This window comes from Alosa pseudoharengus, unplaced genomic scaffold (assembly GCF_046254945.1).
Source record: "Alosa pseudoharengus isolate Yale_2024_CS ecotype anadromous, Long Island Sound unplaced genomic scaffold, YU_APseudo_1.1 YU_APseudo_1.1_scf_15, whole genome shotgun sequence".
NCBI classification, from domain to species: Eukaryota; Metazoa; Chordata; class Actinopteri; order Clupeiformes; family Clupeidae; genus Alosa; species Alosa pseudoharengus.
In genome coordinates this window covers 32,547,802-32,565,301 of record NW_027468620.1, presented here as the reverse complement: position 1 = coordinate 32,565,301, position 17,500 = coordinate 32,547,802, and the positions used below count along the sequence as shown (strand labels likewise).

At 47.9% G+C, this 17,500-nt stretch overlaps 1 protein-coding gene across 2 annotated transcripts in view; it reads left to right on the top strand.

Annotated features, from left to right (window-relative positions):
• Window positions 1–14,151, top strand: part of LOC143123867 (voltage-gated delayed rectifier potassium channel KCNH1-like) — a 125,298-nt gene extending 111,147 nt beyond the window's left edge. Inside the window, exons 11-12 of one of the 2 annotated variants that reach the window (XM_076285147.1) lie at window positions 13,014–13,675; window positions 13,754–14,151. In XM_076285147.1, the coding sequence (XP_076141262.1) occupies window positions 13,014–13,675; window positions 13,754–14,039 (948 nt within the window). In that variant the 3' untranslated portion in view covers window positions 14,040–14,151. Of the gene's footprint in view, window positions 1–13,013 lie in introns of both variants that reach the window. The other variant, XM_076285146.1, reaches the window with a different exon arrangement.
• Window positions 14,152–17,500: the final 3,349 nt, after the last annotated feature.

Here is a 17,500-nt window from a genome sequence, read left to right as displayed (position 1 = left end):
GGCAACGGGTTTTGTGCTGCTGATACGTCTTCCGTATCACTACGCAAGGACTGGAACTTCATTCAAAAGTGAAAGCAGATGGTTGATCAGCTGTGTTCTAAAGAATGTTTGACCGTGTGTTGATGCGAACTATTTGTTTCTCAGCAAATGCCACGATGAACGGTAACAAATAGGCTAGGCTATGTAGGCTAAAGTCATATCATGGGGAGTTTATTATTTCGTTTTGGCAAGTAGTCGTGTAATAAGCGGGATAATGTATAGAACGTCGGTCATTACTGGGAAAATAAGTCCCTTCAGGGCGGAACAAGACCCCTCCGCTGCGCGTCGGGGTCCGGTTCACCCTGTCTGGACTTATTTTCCCAGTAATGACCGGCGTTCTATACATTATCCCTTACGTAATGGAAAAATGTAAATAGCCTGATGGCATGCAGCTAATGGGATACTGTGCATAATTGAGAAGGTATGGTGGGCCAATTTGGTGTGAATACACACACACACACACAAGGGAAATTTTCTCTCGTTGTTGAGTAGCCTGATGGTACGCACAGTGCGTACGGACGTACACCTGCAGGCGCGCCTGTATACACATATACTTACAGCCCCCACCCCTCTCTCTCTCTCTCTCACACACACATACTCCACACATACTCCACACTCATGCACATACATATACTTTTACACCCTCCCTTACTCACTCACACCTCACACACACACACACACACACACACACACACACACACACACACACACACACACACACACACACACACACACACACACACACTCACACACACACACAGGCATGGGCATGTACACACAGACACACACACACACACACACACACAGGCATGGGCATGTACACACAGACACACACACAAACACACACACACACACACACACACACACACACAGGCATGGGCATGTACACACAGACACACACACACACTCTGTATGGAGAAAGGGCTGGCAGTGTGTGTGTGTGTGTGTGTGTGTGTGTGTGTGTGTGTGTGTGTGTGTTTGTGTGGTGATGAGGTTGTTCTGGTAGATGCATATTCATGAGGGTGTGTGTCAAATGAAGAATATTCATAGGGATGGGAGGAGATGGCCCAACAGCTGGCCAGCCACTCTGCCTCTCCAAATCTGCCTGTGCCGCGTTAATGGAACTCCCACCAAGACCTTCTCCCGGCACACACTTCTGTAGGTGTGTGTGTGTGTGTGTGTAGGTTTGTGTATGTGTGTCTTGTCTCTTTTGATAATGCATCTTTGTCCCACCTTGCAGTTTTTAAGAGAACAAAATTGTGTAATTTGCAAAACATCCTGCCTCAGACTGAAATCTGTCAGGTATTTTCTACCCCCAAGTAAGTCTCTTTTGTGCACACACACACACACACACACACACACCAAGTAAGTCTTAGAGAGTGATTATGTTGAAGCGTTGTGGGAGAACTCTTTTACAACACAATAGCACTGCCAACACCACCACCTCAGCACAGCCTACTAATAAATGCAGTTGTGAAGGAGACAAGGCAATCTTGCTGCAGTCAGAGCGTGCATGCAGGGCAGGCCGAGGGTCACACACACACACACACACACACACACACACACACACACACACACACATACACACATACCACACACACAGACAAACATACCACACACAGAGACACACACACACACACACACACATACAGGGACGCAATCTTGCTGCAGTCAGAGCGTGCATGCTCGGCAGGCCAAGGGTCACACACACTCACACACACCACACACACAGACACATACACACACACACACAGACACACACACACACACACACACAGACACATACACACACACACACACATACAGGGACGCAGTCTTGCTGCAGTCAGAGCGTGCTTGCAGCACTGGCCGAGGGTCACGTCACGACTGAGAGCCCAGATCCCAATCTCATTTGCCGCAGAGAGACCAGCGTCTGCCGTCCAAAATACAAATTCTCTTATTCCTTACTACACACACACACACACACACACACACACACACACAGAAAAAACAGGGACACTCACACACACACACACACACACACACACACTCACCACACACAGAGTCATGCACATTCACACACACAAACAGACACACACGTGCGCGCACACTCACACACACACACACATACAAACAGACACACGCACACACACACACACACACACACATACACAGAGAGACACACAGACACACGTGCGCACACACACACACAAACACAGAGAGACACACAGACACACATGCGCGCACACACACACAAACAGGGACACACCACATACATGCAAACACACACATCAAGATGGCTCCATCCCCAATGTTCCAGGGATAAGATGCCAGCCAGTACATTGATATTCATGGAATTCAAATTTATAGGACGGACACAAACATTCCTCATCCGGCAACACACTGAAGGATGCCCAATCACCCTCACACAGATTGATGTCCTTTTGCCTAGGCAAACTCTCACACACACACACACACACACACACACACACACACACACACACACACACACACATACAAATGTACAAGAGCAGCAACATCCTCCGGATCCCACTCAAAATGCACGTGGACAGGAGTGCGACAACACCCACACCCATGAGCACACACACACACACACACACACACATGAGCACACACACACACACACACACACACACACACACACACACACACACACACACACACACACACACAACCCATGAGCACACACACACACACACACACGAGCACACACACACACACACACACACACACACACACACACACACACACACACATGAGCACACACACACACACACACACACACACGAGCACACACACACACACACACACACACACCCATGAGCACACACACACACATAAACAGACACAACACTGAAATCATGCCCCTCTCCCCTCTTAACCTGCACTTTAAGTAATAGAGGTACTCTTTGCCTCCTGTGGTGCTTGCCTCTTAAGCAGATGGGGTCTTCAAAGTCAAAGTCAAAGTCAAAGTCAAAGTCAGCTTTATTGTCAATTTCTTCACATGTTCCAGACATACAAAGAGATCGAAATTACGTTTCTCACTATCCCACGGTGGAGACAAGACATATTTTAACAATTTTAAGTCCACAGACAAACATAACATTCAAGTAAACAAAAAAGTAAGTAAATAAGTAAATAAGAGGGCACATATAATGAAAAAATAAGAGCAGCAAAATTTGGTTGAAATTGTGCATAGACAGTCAATAAAATAAAATACTAGTGCAAAGTCAGGCCAATAAGAGGCTGAGGTAGTTCTGTTTGACCTAAGTAAGAAATAAAGTGGCATAGTGGTGCAAGTTATGTAAGAGCAGCAGAAGTGTTGTGTTTCCAGGACAACAACAACAAGTTGCAAAGTGTACAAGTGTGCAAGTGGAGTGGTGCAGGCGGCCATTTGTGGGTCCAATGTCCAGGATGTTATGTAGCTGAGGGTGGAGGGGGGAGAGGAGGGAGAGAGTTCAGCATCCTAACAGCTTGGTGTATGAAGCTGTTGGTGAGTCTGGTAGTGCGGGAGCGCAGGCTTCTGTACCTCTTCCCAGAGGGCAGTAGATCAAACAGATTGTGAGCGGGGTGACTTGCATCACTCACAATTTTGGTCGCCTTGCGGGTGAGGTGGGTGGTGTAAATGTCCTTCAGGGAGGGGAGTGAAGCACCAATAATCCTTCCAGCTGTGTTCACTATGCGCTGCAGGGCTTTCCTGTTGTATTCAGTGCAGCTTCCGCCCCACACAGCGATACAGCTGGAGAGGATGCTCTCAATGGTGCCTCGGTAGAATGTGGTCATGATGGCTGGTGGAGCACTTGCTCGCCTGAGTTTCCGCAGGAAGTACAGGCGGCGCTGAGCTCTCTTCGCCAGTGATGCTGTGTTGGTGGTCCAGGAGAGGTCTTCACTGATGTGCACCCCCAGGAATTTGGTGCTGCTCGCTCTCTCCACCACAGCACCGTCGATGGTCAGTGGCAGGTGTTGGGTGTGACCTCTCCGGAAGTCAACAACAATCTCTTTGGTCTTGCTGACGTTCAGCAGGAGGTTGTTGTCCCTGCACCACGTGGTCAGATGGTCGACCTCCAACCTGTATTGAGTCTCGTCGCCCTTGGTGATGAGACCCACCAGAGTTGTGTCGTCAGCAAATTTCACTATGTGATTGTTGCTGTAGGTTGCAGTGCAGTCATGCGTCAGCAGGGTGAAGAGCAGCGGACTGAGCACGCAGCCTTGGGGGGCCCCTGTGCTCAGTGTGATGCTGCTTGAGGTATTGTTGCCAACACGTACTACTTGAGGCCTCTGACAGAGGAAGTCCAGTAGCCAGTTGCAGAGGTAGGTACTGAGTCCCAGTTTGTCAAGTTTGCAGATGAGTTGTTGTGGTATTATGGTGTTGAATGCAGAACTGAAGTCTATAAACAGCAATCTCACATATGAGTCTCTTTTTTCCAGGTGGGTGAGGGCTGGGTGGAGGGCAGAGCAGATTGCATCCTCTGTAGACCGTTTGGCTCGGTATGCAAACTGGAAGGGGTCCAGGGTGGGGGGGAGAATGGATTTGATATGTGACATGACAAGCCGCTCAAAGCACTTCATGATGATGGGTGTCAGTGCCACAGGGCGGTAGTCATTGAAGCAGGATGGAGCAGTTTTCTTCGGCACAGGTATGATGGTGGCAGCTTTGAAACAAGATGGGACGATGGCTTGCTTCAGGGAAGTGTTAAAGATGTCTGTGAAGACATCCTTAAGCTCCCCTGCGCAGTCCTTCAGCGCACGACCAGGGATGTTGTCTGGACCTGTTGCCTTACGGGTGTTGATAGCAGCAAGTGTCCTCTTCACGCTGTCGGCAGAGAGGCACAGGGGCTGCTCATGTAGAGGGGGATGGGTCTTCTGTGGGCAGGTGCTGTTTTGTGCTTCAAAGCGAGCAAAGAAGCGGTTCAGGTTGTTGAGCAGAGGGATGTTGCTCTCGCAGCTCTGTGGCGCGGGCTTGTAGTCCGTGAGGGCCTGAATGCCCTGCCATAGGCTTTGTGCGTTCCTGCTGTCTTTGAAGTGGGTGGTTATCTTGTGAGTGTATTCCTTTTTTGCTTCCTTGATGCCACGGGACAGGTTGGCTCTCGCTGTTCTCATGCCAGTTTCATCCCCAGCTCTGTAGGCTTTGTCTCTGGCCCTCAGCAGCCTGAGGACATCCCCTGTCAGCCATGGCTTCCAGTTAGCCCGAGTGATGATGTCTTTTGTGTGGGTCACATCATCGATGCACTTGGTGATGTAAGAGGTTACAGTGTCTGTATACTCCTCTATGTCTGTCTGGTTGTTGTAAGTGGCTGCCTGCTTAAACATTTCCCAGTCTGTTGTGTCAAAGCAGTCTTGAAGAGCATCGGAGGCTCCCTCAGGCCACACTTTTACCTGCTTGCGAACCGGTTTGTTCACTTTTACCCTTTGTCTGTATGCGGGCATTAGCATAACAGTGATATGGTCTGAAAGTCCAATGTGGGGGAGGGGGGTGGCTTTGTATGCTCCTTTGTGTGTAGTGTAGACCAGGTCCAGGATGTTATCTCCTCTTGTTGGAAAATCAACATGCTGGTGTAGCTTTGGAAGTACAGTTTTAAGGTTAGCATGGTTAAAATCTCCAGTGAAGATGGTGAAACCGTCTGGGTGTGCCGTCTGTTGTTCACTGACAGCCTGGTACAGTTCACTAAGAGCCGCGTTCTTATCGTTGTTGTTGTTGGTAGGCGGGATGTATACTGCGACTAGCAGAATCGCAGTAATTTCCCTTGGCAGGTAAAAAGGACGGCACTTTATGATCATAAACTCTGCCAGTGGTGAGCAGTGTTTGCATACTACTACAGTGTCCCGGCACCATTCTTCACGGATGTAAACACAGATTCCTCCTCCTCGTGATTTACCTCCCTTTACAATGGCCCGGTCTGCTCGATAGCATGCTAGCTGCTCCAGTTGTACAGCAGAGTCCGGAATGTTGTCATTTAACCAAGTCTCAGTGAAGACAAGCACACAGCAGTTACTTACTGTCCGGTTCGTTGATCTCAGCAGTCGTATGTGATCCATTTTGTTGTCCAGTGATCGTACATTTGCCAGGAGAATGGATGGTATGGCTGGGCGAGTTGGGCTGGCCGCTAGCCTGGCCCGGACGCCTCCGCGCTTGCCCCTCTTCTGCTTCCTCGCACACCGCTTCCGACGCTTTCTTTCCGGGGGAGGAGTAGCAGGCGAGTCCGGTGTTGTTGCAGGCCGGAGTAGTCCGAGTTCCTTTAGCGTCTCTGTTGCAAAGTCCAGAACGCTGCAAAACTTGCTTTTGCAGATGTCAATTAAAAACTGTCTGCTGTACTTGTAGTACGACGTAGTAAGACGAGACGAACACGTAAAACTTTCGGACAAACACTTTTTAAACGAACAAAACACCGTACGGTTGGGACAGAGAGAGGTCGCTGCGTGTGTACGCGCCGCCATCTTGGATACTTGATGGCGGGTCTACTTGATACTTGATGGCGGGTCTGGACAGTTTCTGTGTGTGCGTGTGTTTGTCTGTATGTGTGTGTGTGTGTGTGTGTGTGTGTGAGAGAGAGAGAGAGAGAGAGAGAGAGAGTGTGTGTCTGTCTGTCATTTTGTGTGTGTGTGTGTGTGTTGCTGATGCAGGACCGATGGCAGCCTCGCCACGCACGCACGCACGCACACACGCACGCACGCACACACACACACACACACTGCTTTTCTCTCTGCAATAGTCAACCCAACAGGGCTAAGCCCACACACGTGCACACACACACACACACACACACACACACACACTCTTTCTCCCAGCAGGGCCAAGCAAGGCTACAGAGCTCAACGCAAATCTGTGTGATCACGGCAGTGCTGAGGAGATTTCTCTTTCCTCAAATTCCTAAGGGAATCCTAAGGACATTCCTAAGGGAATCCTAAGGGAATCTAAAGGTCACCTAAACAAAGAAACACGCTCTCGAGTGAATGTCTGGACTTTGGAGATGCGTGTGACACAAAACCTACTAGAGCTGTGAAAGAAGAAACAAATCAGTCAGTGGGCCTGAGTTCACGCACACCTACTAAAACCTACTAGAGCTGTGAAAGAAGAAACAAATCAGTCAGTGGGCCTGAGTTCACGCACACCTACTAAAACCTACTAGAGCTGTGAAAGAAGAAACAAATCAGTCAGTGGGCCTGAGTTCGGCGGCGATGTAGGTAGCGGGATGCTGCGCCAACACAGGGACTCTGAAATGGACGAGACTTCTCCGGTGAAGTGAATTTGAATAAACCAATCACATGCAATGTGTTAAATTCTGATCTATCCATCTATCTTTTGTTAATTAACTTCGGCCTGACTCGCTCTGTCCACAGTGCGCATGCACCATCGGCAAAATACCCAACATGCCCTTGTGTTCCCTCAACAAAGCAAAGCTGACCTGGCGTTCGATTGTATTGCCAACTCTATTGATAAGATGAAATCTCCAAATGCGTTTGATTGTATTGCCAACTCTATTGATAAGATGAAATCTCCAAATGCGTTTGATTGTATTGCCAACTCTATTGATGAGATGCAATCTCCAAATGCATTTGATTGTATTGCCAACTCTATTGATAACTCTATTGATAAGATGAAATCTCCAAATGCATTTGATTGTATTGCCAACTCTATTGATAAGATGAAATCTTCAAATGCGTTTGATTGTATTGCCAACTCTATTGATGAGATGCAATCTCCAAATGCATTTGATTGTATTGCCAACTCTATTGATAACTCTATTGATAAGATGAAATCTCCAAATGCATTTGATTGTATTGCCAACTCTATTGATGAGATGAAATCTCCAAATGTGTTTGATTGTATTGCCAACTCTATTGATGAGATGAAATCTCCAAATGCGTTTGATTGTACTGTATTGCCAACTCTATTGATAACTCTATTGATAAGATGAAATCTCCAAATGCGTTTGATTGTATTGCCAACTCTATTGATAAGATGAAATCTCCAAATGCTCTTATCACATTGGACTGCAGGCATGTGTGACGCATCTAGTTTTTTTGAAGAGTGGTGGTGAAGAACGTTCTGTCTGACAGCAGATAAGAAATGTTGACTGGTGACGAAGTGATAGAGTATGATTATACAGTACTTTATGAATAAAGATGGTCTGATAGTAGTTATGTCTTAAGTGGTAGAGTATGATTATACTTTATGAATAAAGATGGTCTGATAGTATTCAGATTCAAGATGAATGGCGTGCTCAATTCCTTTTGAGTTTGATTAGGGTGCTCTTCGGTCCAAGGTAGAACGTCTGAGGCAGTGTAGAGAAAGAATTCTCTGATAGCCGAGGCACTCCTTAATTAAAATGTCTTTATTTCAGAAATCACATGTCCTAAAAGGACAACTTTAAAATGCCCACTCGTAGCGGCATGGGGCCTTCTTCAGGGCATGATGGTCTGATAGTAGTTATGTCTTAAGTGGTAGAGAGCGAGAGAACCTCTGTGTGTGTGTCTGTGTGTGCTGAGCTGTTATGACGTGAGGACGTAGATGTGTGTGTGTGATGTGTGTGTGTGTGTGTGATGTGTGTGTGTGTGTGATGTGTGTGATGTGTGTGATGTGTGTGTGATGTGTGTGTGTGTGTGTGATGTGTGTGTGTGTGTGTGATGTGTGTGTGTGTGTATGTGTGTGTGTGTGTGTGTGTGTGTGTGTGTGTGTGTGTGTGTGATGTGTGTGTGTGTGATGTGTGTATGTGTGTGATGTGTGTGTGTGTGTGTGTGTGTGTGTGTTTGTGTGTGTGTTGCACTGTTATGACGTAAGGATGTAGGTGTGTGTGTGTGATGTGTGTGTGTGTGTGTGTGTGTGTGTGTGTGATGTGTGTGTGTGTGTGTGTGTGTGTGTGTAAGATGTGTGTGTGTGTGTGTGTGTGTGTGAGATGTGTGTGTGATGTGTGTGTGTGTGTGTGTGTGTGTGATGTGTGTGATGTGTGTGTGATGTGTGTGTGTGTGTGTGTGATGTGTGAGCGCTGCCCCACAACTCTTCCCCCTCTCCTCTCATACGCCCACTTTTCTTCTAAAAATAAGACGGGAAGGAAATGGCACAGTGGGCGCCTGATTGGCCGAGAGAAATGTAAGGAGCCGCGTTGTTCTGTCACTGACATGGATGTCAGAGGAGCGTGTGTGCGCCTGTGGACGTGTGTATGTGCATGTGTGTGTGTGCGCCTGTGGACGTGTGTATGTGCATGTGTGTGTGTGCGTCTGTGTACGTGTGTGTGTGTGAGAGAGAGAGAGAGAGAGAGAGAGAGAGAGAGAGAGAGAGAGAGAAACCCAGTGAAAATGTGAGGCTTGATGAGTAAATTGTGTTTTGTGTCAAAAGCTTTCCCTGGTGAATCTGGCTGAATCTCCTAGCACCCATGTTTAATGTGTGTGATGTGTGTGTGTGTGTGTGTGTGTGCGTGTGTGTGTGCTCCTAGTACACATCGATGTTTACTGTGTGTGATGTGTGTGTGTGTGTGTGTGCTGCTAGGACACATACATGTTTAATGTGTGTGATGTGTGTGTGTGTGTGTGTGCTCCTAGTACCAGGCTTGTGCAAAATTCCAGAATTGAATTGAAACTGGCTCTTAAATTCCAATTCAATTCTTGATTTTCACTTGCATTTCAATTGAGGTAGCAAACAGGAAGCAGAATTGCAATTCGAATTGTGCACAAGCCTGCCTAGTACACATCCATGTTTAATGTGTGGGATGTGTGTGTGTGTGTGTGCGTGTGTGTGTGTGTGCTCCTAGTACACATCCATGTTTAATGTGTGTGATGTGTGTGTGTGTGTGTTCTCCTAGTACACATCCATGTTTAATGTGTGTGATGTGTGTGTGTGTGTGTGTGTGTGTGTGTGTGTGTGTGTGTGTGTGTGATGTGTGTGTGTGTGTGTGTGTGTGTGTGTGTGTGTGTGTGTGTGTGATGTGTGTGTGTGCTGCTAGTACACATCCATGTTTAATGTGTGTGATGTGTGTGTGTGATGTGTGTGTGTGTGATGTGTGTGTGTGTGTGTGTGTGTGTGTGTGTGTGTGTGTGTGATGTGTGTGTGTGTGATGTGTGTGTGTCTGTGTGATGTGTGTGTGTGTGTGATGTGTGTGTGTGATGTGTTTGTGGCTCTGGAGTCTTACTCTGCCCCATCCCTCACTCACACAGTCTCTGTAAAGGAGCCATTACTACCACCCCCCCCCCAAACACACACACACTCACATACACACACACTCTCTGTAAAGGAACAATTACTACCCCCCCCCCCCACACACACACACACACACAAACACACACACTCTCTCTCTCTCTCTCTCTCCCTCTGTAGAGGAGCCACACACACACACACACACACACACCACACACACACTTTCTGTAGAGGAGCCATTACTGCACACGCTCGGGGGGAATCTGCTCATCTATTACCCATGAGCTGCACTGCTGTGCTCTCTCAAGTCCCTGTCTCTCTACTCCCTGGTCTGTCCGTCGAGTAAAAACCACCTGCTGTCCCTTAGAGTGGTCAGCGCACCTGGCCTCTGGACTCATTTTCCTAACCAGAACAGGTGAATAAGGTGAATACGATCTGAATTCAAATCTGTGCCCGTCACCAGGTGCACAGGTGTACAGTACAACATCCACTTTACAATGACTTAACCAACGTTGTTACACTCACTCGTATTTAAGTTGAGTTCAGCTCTGTACTGGAGGGTTTTCATATGAGGTATGATGGTGTGAATCACTACTGCAGCATGAAACACTGTCACTTGTACTGGTATGATCTGCTGATGTCTGTGTTTTGAAGTTTTGTATGCATTAATGAGGGCAGGTAAGGACTAGGACTAGGGCAATTAAGCGCAAAACTGTCACATCCATAATGCCAACACAATGCCATGGTGTTTAGTTAGATAGATAGATAGATAGATAGATAGATACTTTATTGATCCCCAGGTGAAATTCAAGTTGGCGTTATGGATGTGACAGTTTTGCGTGGAATTGCCCACTAACTTATACTCACTCAAATATGCATACTTATTCTTCTTGAGATGTGTTCAAAACTACACAACAACAACACATTTATTTGAAGAGTGTAGAAAAAATACTATTCTACATGTCAAGATACAAACACTGTCATTTGGCTCCGGTTCCTTGATGTGTAGAGTAGATATGTAACTTCTGCAAGGTCGACCATCTCCGTCACAGTGGTTTGGATGTGTGAAGTAGGAAACCTTTAAGAGTTCATGCATTCATGGGAAAAGTCCAACACTGCTGTACTTCTGTGTAAGGTCAGGGCTCTTCAATCAATCCACTGTATCAAAACCTTTGGGAGAATTTCTCAATAAAAGACTTTGCTCATGTATAATGAATGAACAAGGATGAATAAAGAATGAGATCAAAGCAGCCGTCGGAAGTCATCAGCCGTCCTGGCAGGACGCCGGTGATTGAGGAAGTGACCTTAATTATTTATCGGCAGCTTTCACCGCCGAACAAACTTGTCCCGCTAGACTAAGTGGTTAGACGTCTGGGAACAGATTTTGTGCAAAAAAAACAAAGTGAGTGAGCCTAGCCTTGGTGTGACGCTATACAATATTCATGAATTTTAGCTCATGATCAAATTTTTATTTTTCAATTTCTCAGGGACGAGTTTGATTGTCTTGTGAGAGATTTCCTCTAAGCCGCACTTACGTAATGCAATACAAGCAGAGTTTATTGCAGAGCAGGTGGTCTGCAGAGTGTCTGTCAGATGGTGTGTGTGTGTATGTGTGTGTGTGTGTGTTTGCGGCTGGTCTGCAGAGTGCCTGTAAGATGGGGTGTGTGTTTGTTTGTGTTTGCAGCTGGTCTGCAGATTGCCTGTAAGATGGGGTGTGTCAACCTGCCAGCTGTGTGTTTGTGTGTAGATAATGTTCAATATAATATTCATGAAATTGAATTTGGGATCAGCTTTTGTTTTGGGGGGAAATCTGATTCTGTGCAACTCTCGTGTTTGTGTGTGTGTCTGTGTGTACAGTATGTGTATGTGTGTGAGAGAGACATTGTAAGTAGTAGCAAATGTGTATACTGTGTTTAATTCATCATTATGAAGTACCTATATGTGTCTCTGTATGAGGTGTATATGTGTGTGTTAACGTGTCAGTTGTGTGCGTTTGAGTGGAGAATGTGTGATTATGACGTATACCTATGTATGTGTGTGTAAGAGGTGTGTATGTGTGTGCTAACGTATCAGTTGTGTGTGTAAGAGGTGTGTATTTGTGTGCTAACGTATCAGTTGTGTGTGTGTAAGAGGTGTGTATGTGTGTGCTAACGTATCAGTTGTGTGTGTGTAAGAGGTGTGTATGTGTGTGCTAACGTATCAGTTGTGTGTGTAAGAGGTGTGTATGTGTGTGCTTATGTATCAGTTGTGTGTGTGTAAGAGGTGTGTATGTGTGTGCTAATGTATCAGTTGTGGAAGAGGTGTGTATGTGTGTGCTAACGTATCAGTTGTGTAAGAGGTGTGTAGGTGTGTGTGTGTGTAAGAGGTGTGTATGTGTGTGTGTGTAAGAGGTGTGTAGGTGTGTGTGTGTAAGAGGTGTGTAGGTGTAAGAGGTGTGTAGGTGTGTGTGTGTAAGAGGTGTGTATGTGTGTGTGTGTAAGAGGTGTGTATGTGTGTGTGTGTGTGTGTGTAAGAGGTGTGTATGTGTGTGCTAACGTATCAGTTGTGTGTGTAAGAGGTGTGTATGTGTGTGTGTGTAAGAGGTGTGTATGTGTGTGTGTGTGTGTGTAAGAGGTGTGTATGTGTGTGTGTGCAAGAGGTGTGTATGCGTGTGCTAACGTATCAGTTGTGTGTGTAAGAGGTGTGTAGGTGTGTGTGTGTAAGAGGTGTGTGTGTGTGTGTGTGTGTGTGTGTAAGAGGTGTGTAGGTGTGTGTGTGTAAGAGGTGTGTATGTGTGTGTATGTGTGTGTGTGTAAGAGGTGTGTATGCGTGTGCTAACGTATCAGTTGTGTGTGTTTGTGTTCAGATCGTGTTCCGTAAGATCAGCGATGTGAAGCGTGAGGAAGAGGAGCGTCTGCGGAGGAAGAACGAGGCGCCCCTCAACCTGCCGCCCGACCACCCGGTGCGCCGCCTCTTCCAGCGCTTCCGCCAGCAGAAGGAGGCGCGCCTGGCGGCCGAGCGATTCCCGGCCGACGAGCACGACCTGGAGAAGGGCCACGGGCCGACGCCGGTCCACCTCGGGCTCGGGCTCCCGGGCGCCGCTGCCCACCACAAGGCCGTGGTGCTGCACGACGTCATCGCCAGCACCAGCATCGTCACGGTGACGGAGAGCCCCGCCACCCCCATCCCCTGCAACTCGGCGCCCGGTCCGGCGCGCGGTCCGTCAGATCGAGCCCGGCTTCAAGCCCCGACGCTGGGCGGCGGGGGTGGCGCCGGGCCGTCGGCGAAGTCGGAGCCTCGGGCGCGCGGCTGGGGCCGCTTCCGAGAGAGCGTGGCGGCCAAGCCGGACAGCGGCGGCTGGACCAAAGTGTCCAAGGCGGAGTCCATGGAGACGCTGCCGGAGCGGGGGAAAGGCGCGGTGCCCGAGGAGAGCGGCCTGAAGAAGACAGACTCGTGCGACAGCGGCATCACCAAGAGCGACCTGCGTCTGGACGAGGGCGAGGCGCGTTCCCCCGGCGACCGCAGCCCGCTCCAGCTCGGCGCCGGTCTGGGGCCGCCCCTCCCGTCCACCGCGGTCATCGTCGGCGGCGTCCACACGGTGGCCAGCACGCCCTCGCCGCTGCCGGCCCACATCCCGCCCATCCCCGAGCACAGCCTGCACGCGTCACTGCTGGAGCTCCGCGCCGAGCTGAAGGAGGAGCTGGCCGCGCTGGGCAGCCGCATGCTGGCGCTCGAGAGCCAGGTGGCCGAGGTGCTCCGCCTGCTGCGCCACCGCAAGAGCCCCGGCCACAGCCCCAGCCCCCCCGCCGGCACCCCGACCTCCCCGACGCCGCTCTTCCGCATCTCCCGGCCCTCCACGCCCGACTCCGAGAAGGAGGACATCTTCAGCTGAGCGCTGGGCATCGGGACACGGTTGCTGGTGTTTAACCGGCTTTTTGGGCGTTTTTATTTTTGGGGGGACTGACGCGACCGAAAGATGTTGTCTATCTGGAGACAAACGAGATGAGAGAGGCACCTTTGTTGTGTTGCTGGAGACACACACACACCAGAGAGACAGGCCTGTGTGTGTGTGTGTGTGTGTTTGTCTGAGACAACCAGAGTATTCTTCAGGGAGACATTCGACATGTTTCTCACGAGAAGGACAGATTCGATATCTATTTATATGTGCACAAGACAGAGATGGAGAGACACTGACACCCTTAGAGTGTGTGAGACAGGGACACATGTGTGTGTGTGTGTGTGACACATGGACTCACACACTTCCATCACACTCTGACCGCAATGTGCCAGAGCTCCCCTGTGTGTGCCTCTGGAGAGAGAAGTAGAAGGGGGGGGGCGATAGGGAAAGCGGCAGTGGTGGTGACGTTTTAGCCTCAGGGCACCGTGAGTGACAGTCGTCATGGAAACAAACCCCTATCCAGACCCCCCCATCCACCCTCTGCTTATGCCCACCCCTTTCAGTCTGAGCTGAGTACTTCTCCCCACGAGATTGGGTCAGAGCCCTGTCTATCTACTTCATGTGCTCACATTTACAGTACACAGAGCCTTATCACGGACAGCCTCGATGATATCCATCATCATCATCATCATCATCATCATCATCATCCTCATCATCATCATCATCCTTCTCCTCCTCCTCCTCATCATCATCATCATCATCATCACTAAGAACTCTTGAACCTGCTCACCGGAGGAGGAGGAAGAGGAGGAGGAAGAGGAGGAGGAGGAAGAGGAGGAGGAAGACTAGGGGGAGGACTGATTGATTGATTTAGAACACTGACACTATGCTGCAGGTCATCTTTGAGAGCCGGTCCTGTCTGCAGACGGTTTGGTGTGGTCAGATGGGCAGAGCGTTCTGTCTCTGGATTCAGTTTCGTTTTTCCTAGATGAGATGACACAGTGGCTTGAAATAATGTGATTGTTCACTTCGTCCCTCCTTTTTAATCTGTGGGTGATGTGATTATACACACAGATATACACACACACACACACACACACACACACACACACACACACACACACCATAGAGACTATGCCACACAGAAGTATCACTGATAAAGATGTCTTTTAAAGGAGTTTCCTGTGAGGAGCAGGACTGCCCTGACGTCTTTTTGCACTAACTGTGTGTCCAGCGTAAAGGAGCCGGCGCTGACGCTGCTCACCGGTTTGGTCACTGATGCTGAACGCTCACTTGAAATCTGTACTGGACGCCGCAGGGGGCATTCCCAGGCTTGTGGCTGGGTCTTCCGGAAGAAGAACAACAACAACAAACGCCGACGACAGCGACACTGACCACATACATAATCTTCACACACGCATGATCCAGCGGACACACATTATCATGTGCATGTCATTACCCACGTGGCCTTGCTGCTGGCTTCACATAACGGCGCTTGTGCTTAGAATAAGGTTTGAGGACCTCGGGTCCCTTATTGTCTGACTCACATATTATTATTTTTTTTTACTCATCCTTGTCTGTCACGCACACTACCTTCACTGCATTTCACGTTCACAAGTTCTCAATCACATCTGTCTGCAGAGAACCTTACTATACCGTCACAGGTCATTTACAGGAGATTTACAGCCTGATATATAAATATTATAGAATGTCTAAATAAATATCTAAATTTATACCATGGTCTAGGTTAGGCTTCGCAAAACAATGGAATCAACTGTAAACAGCTAACGATTTTAGCTCTAAAACTCAGTATTTTACTTTAGTATTAATAATTGATTTCAAACCATGGTATAAATGGGATAATGCCCTTCGATGCGTCCATTATAAGAAATAAATGGACTTCACGTTAGACGGTTCACGTTAGACGTTCACTGATAATGGACACCTCGTCGGGCATTATCCCTTACATATTTAAACTGGATTTAGAAAAGGGCTCCCTCCTGAGTATCCTGATTAGCAGTGCATAGTAGTCGCACACAAGTCCTTCAAAAACAAAGTTATTTAGTGAACGCAGTGAGAATGAATAAATCTGCTATAGCTCACTGTGTCATTATGTTATCCTCGCTAGTCCGACTGAAATGGACTGTTCTAGAAACCCCTGGTGTTTTAAGCTAGTGAATACTGAGCCTTGTGCAATAGGTCATTATGTGCCGTTGGTTGGTGGTTATTGGTCAGTGGGAGTTGCCGCGGCACCTATCAGGGATTCGGTCACAACTCCTGAGGTTCATCATCAAGTCTGCAGGACAAACACACACGCACACACACACACACACACACACATGCTTTTGTCTAGCAGGAACGACTGTGTGGAGAGAAGAAAGCAATATGTCTGTGTGTGTGTGTGTGTGAGAGAGAGAGAGAGAGTAACTGTGTGTGTGTGTGTCTCTGTGTGTGTGTGTGTGTTAGAGTAACTGAGTGTGCATGTGTTAGCCCGCAGGCTTTATCAGCTTGACTGCAGGAGACAGTGTGTTCAAAGGCACCATAGGCAGCATTTTACTGAAGGAAAGCCACGATAGCTCAGACAAATCACCTCCACCATTCCCCTTGCTCCCCCTGAAGGGGCATTGAAAGGCTTCAGTGGACGGTGTCCAGGCACTAACATGGACAAAGCCCCTGAGGTGTCTTAGGTTCTAGAACCCTTAATGGATGTCCTAGGCTGTGATAGGTGGATGCTAGCTGCATAGATAATAGACCTCCGAAGTTTGTCTACAAAAGGAATGCAAAAATGCTATTGTTGCCCATATAAGGAATTCTGGATCTCATGGGCAAAGATGGCAGCTTTTGGGTCCTCTGTCTAAGCAAACTTCAGAGGTCTATGGCTCACCAATGCTAACCTCATGGACGACACAGCCCAGTGGAAAAAATGTGAGATAGAAAGTATTGGACCGTGTGCACAGGTGGTACTTTTGTTGAACAGGATGGCTGTTCTGTTCATTGGTGATGCAGAACAAGTGTGTATTCTTGTTAGTAGTATGCTACATTAGAATTATGTAGTAGGCTTCATTCTAGTCACCACTCTAGCAAAACAAAGGACATTTGCTATTTAACTCTCTGCCAGATCCAAACACCTTTCTTCTAAAATGTTGTCCATTCAGCCCTCTCCACCTTTAATGAGCGCTTCTCTTCGTAGTGCTGCCTGTTCAATCTTTAATGCATATGATTTTAATCCAAACTTTTTATCTTTATATCAGTTCAGTGTGAAAAGAGTTCAGTGTGTGTGTGTGTGTGTGTGCGTGTAGGTACTCACTGAAATAATGACCATTAAGACGTTTATTATGAAAAACAACCTTTACATTTATTTCTGAGATAATCTGTGATATCATTTAGTGCAAACTGAATCAAAGCTAGTGTCATGAATAAAAAGGCAGCCTCATCATTATCCAACGCATCATGAA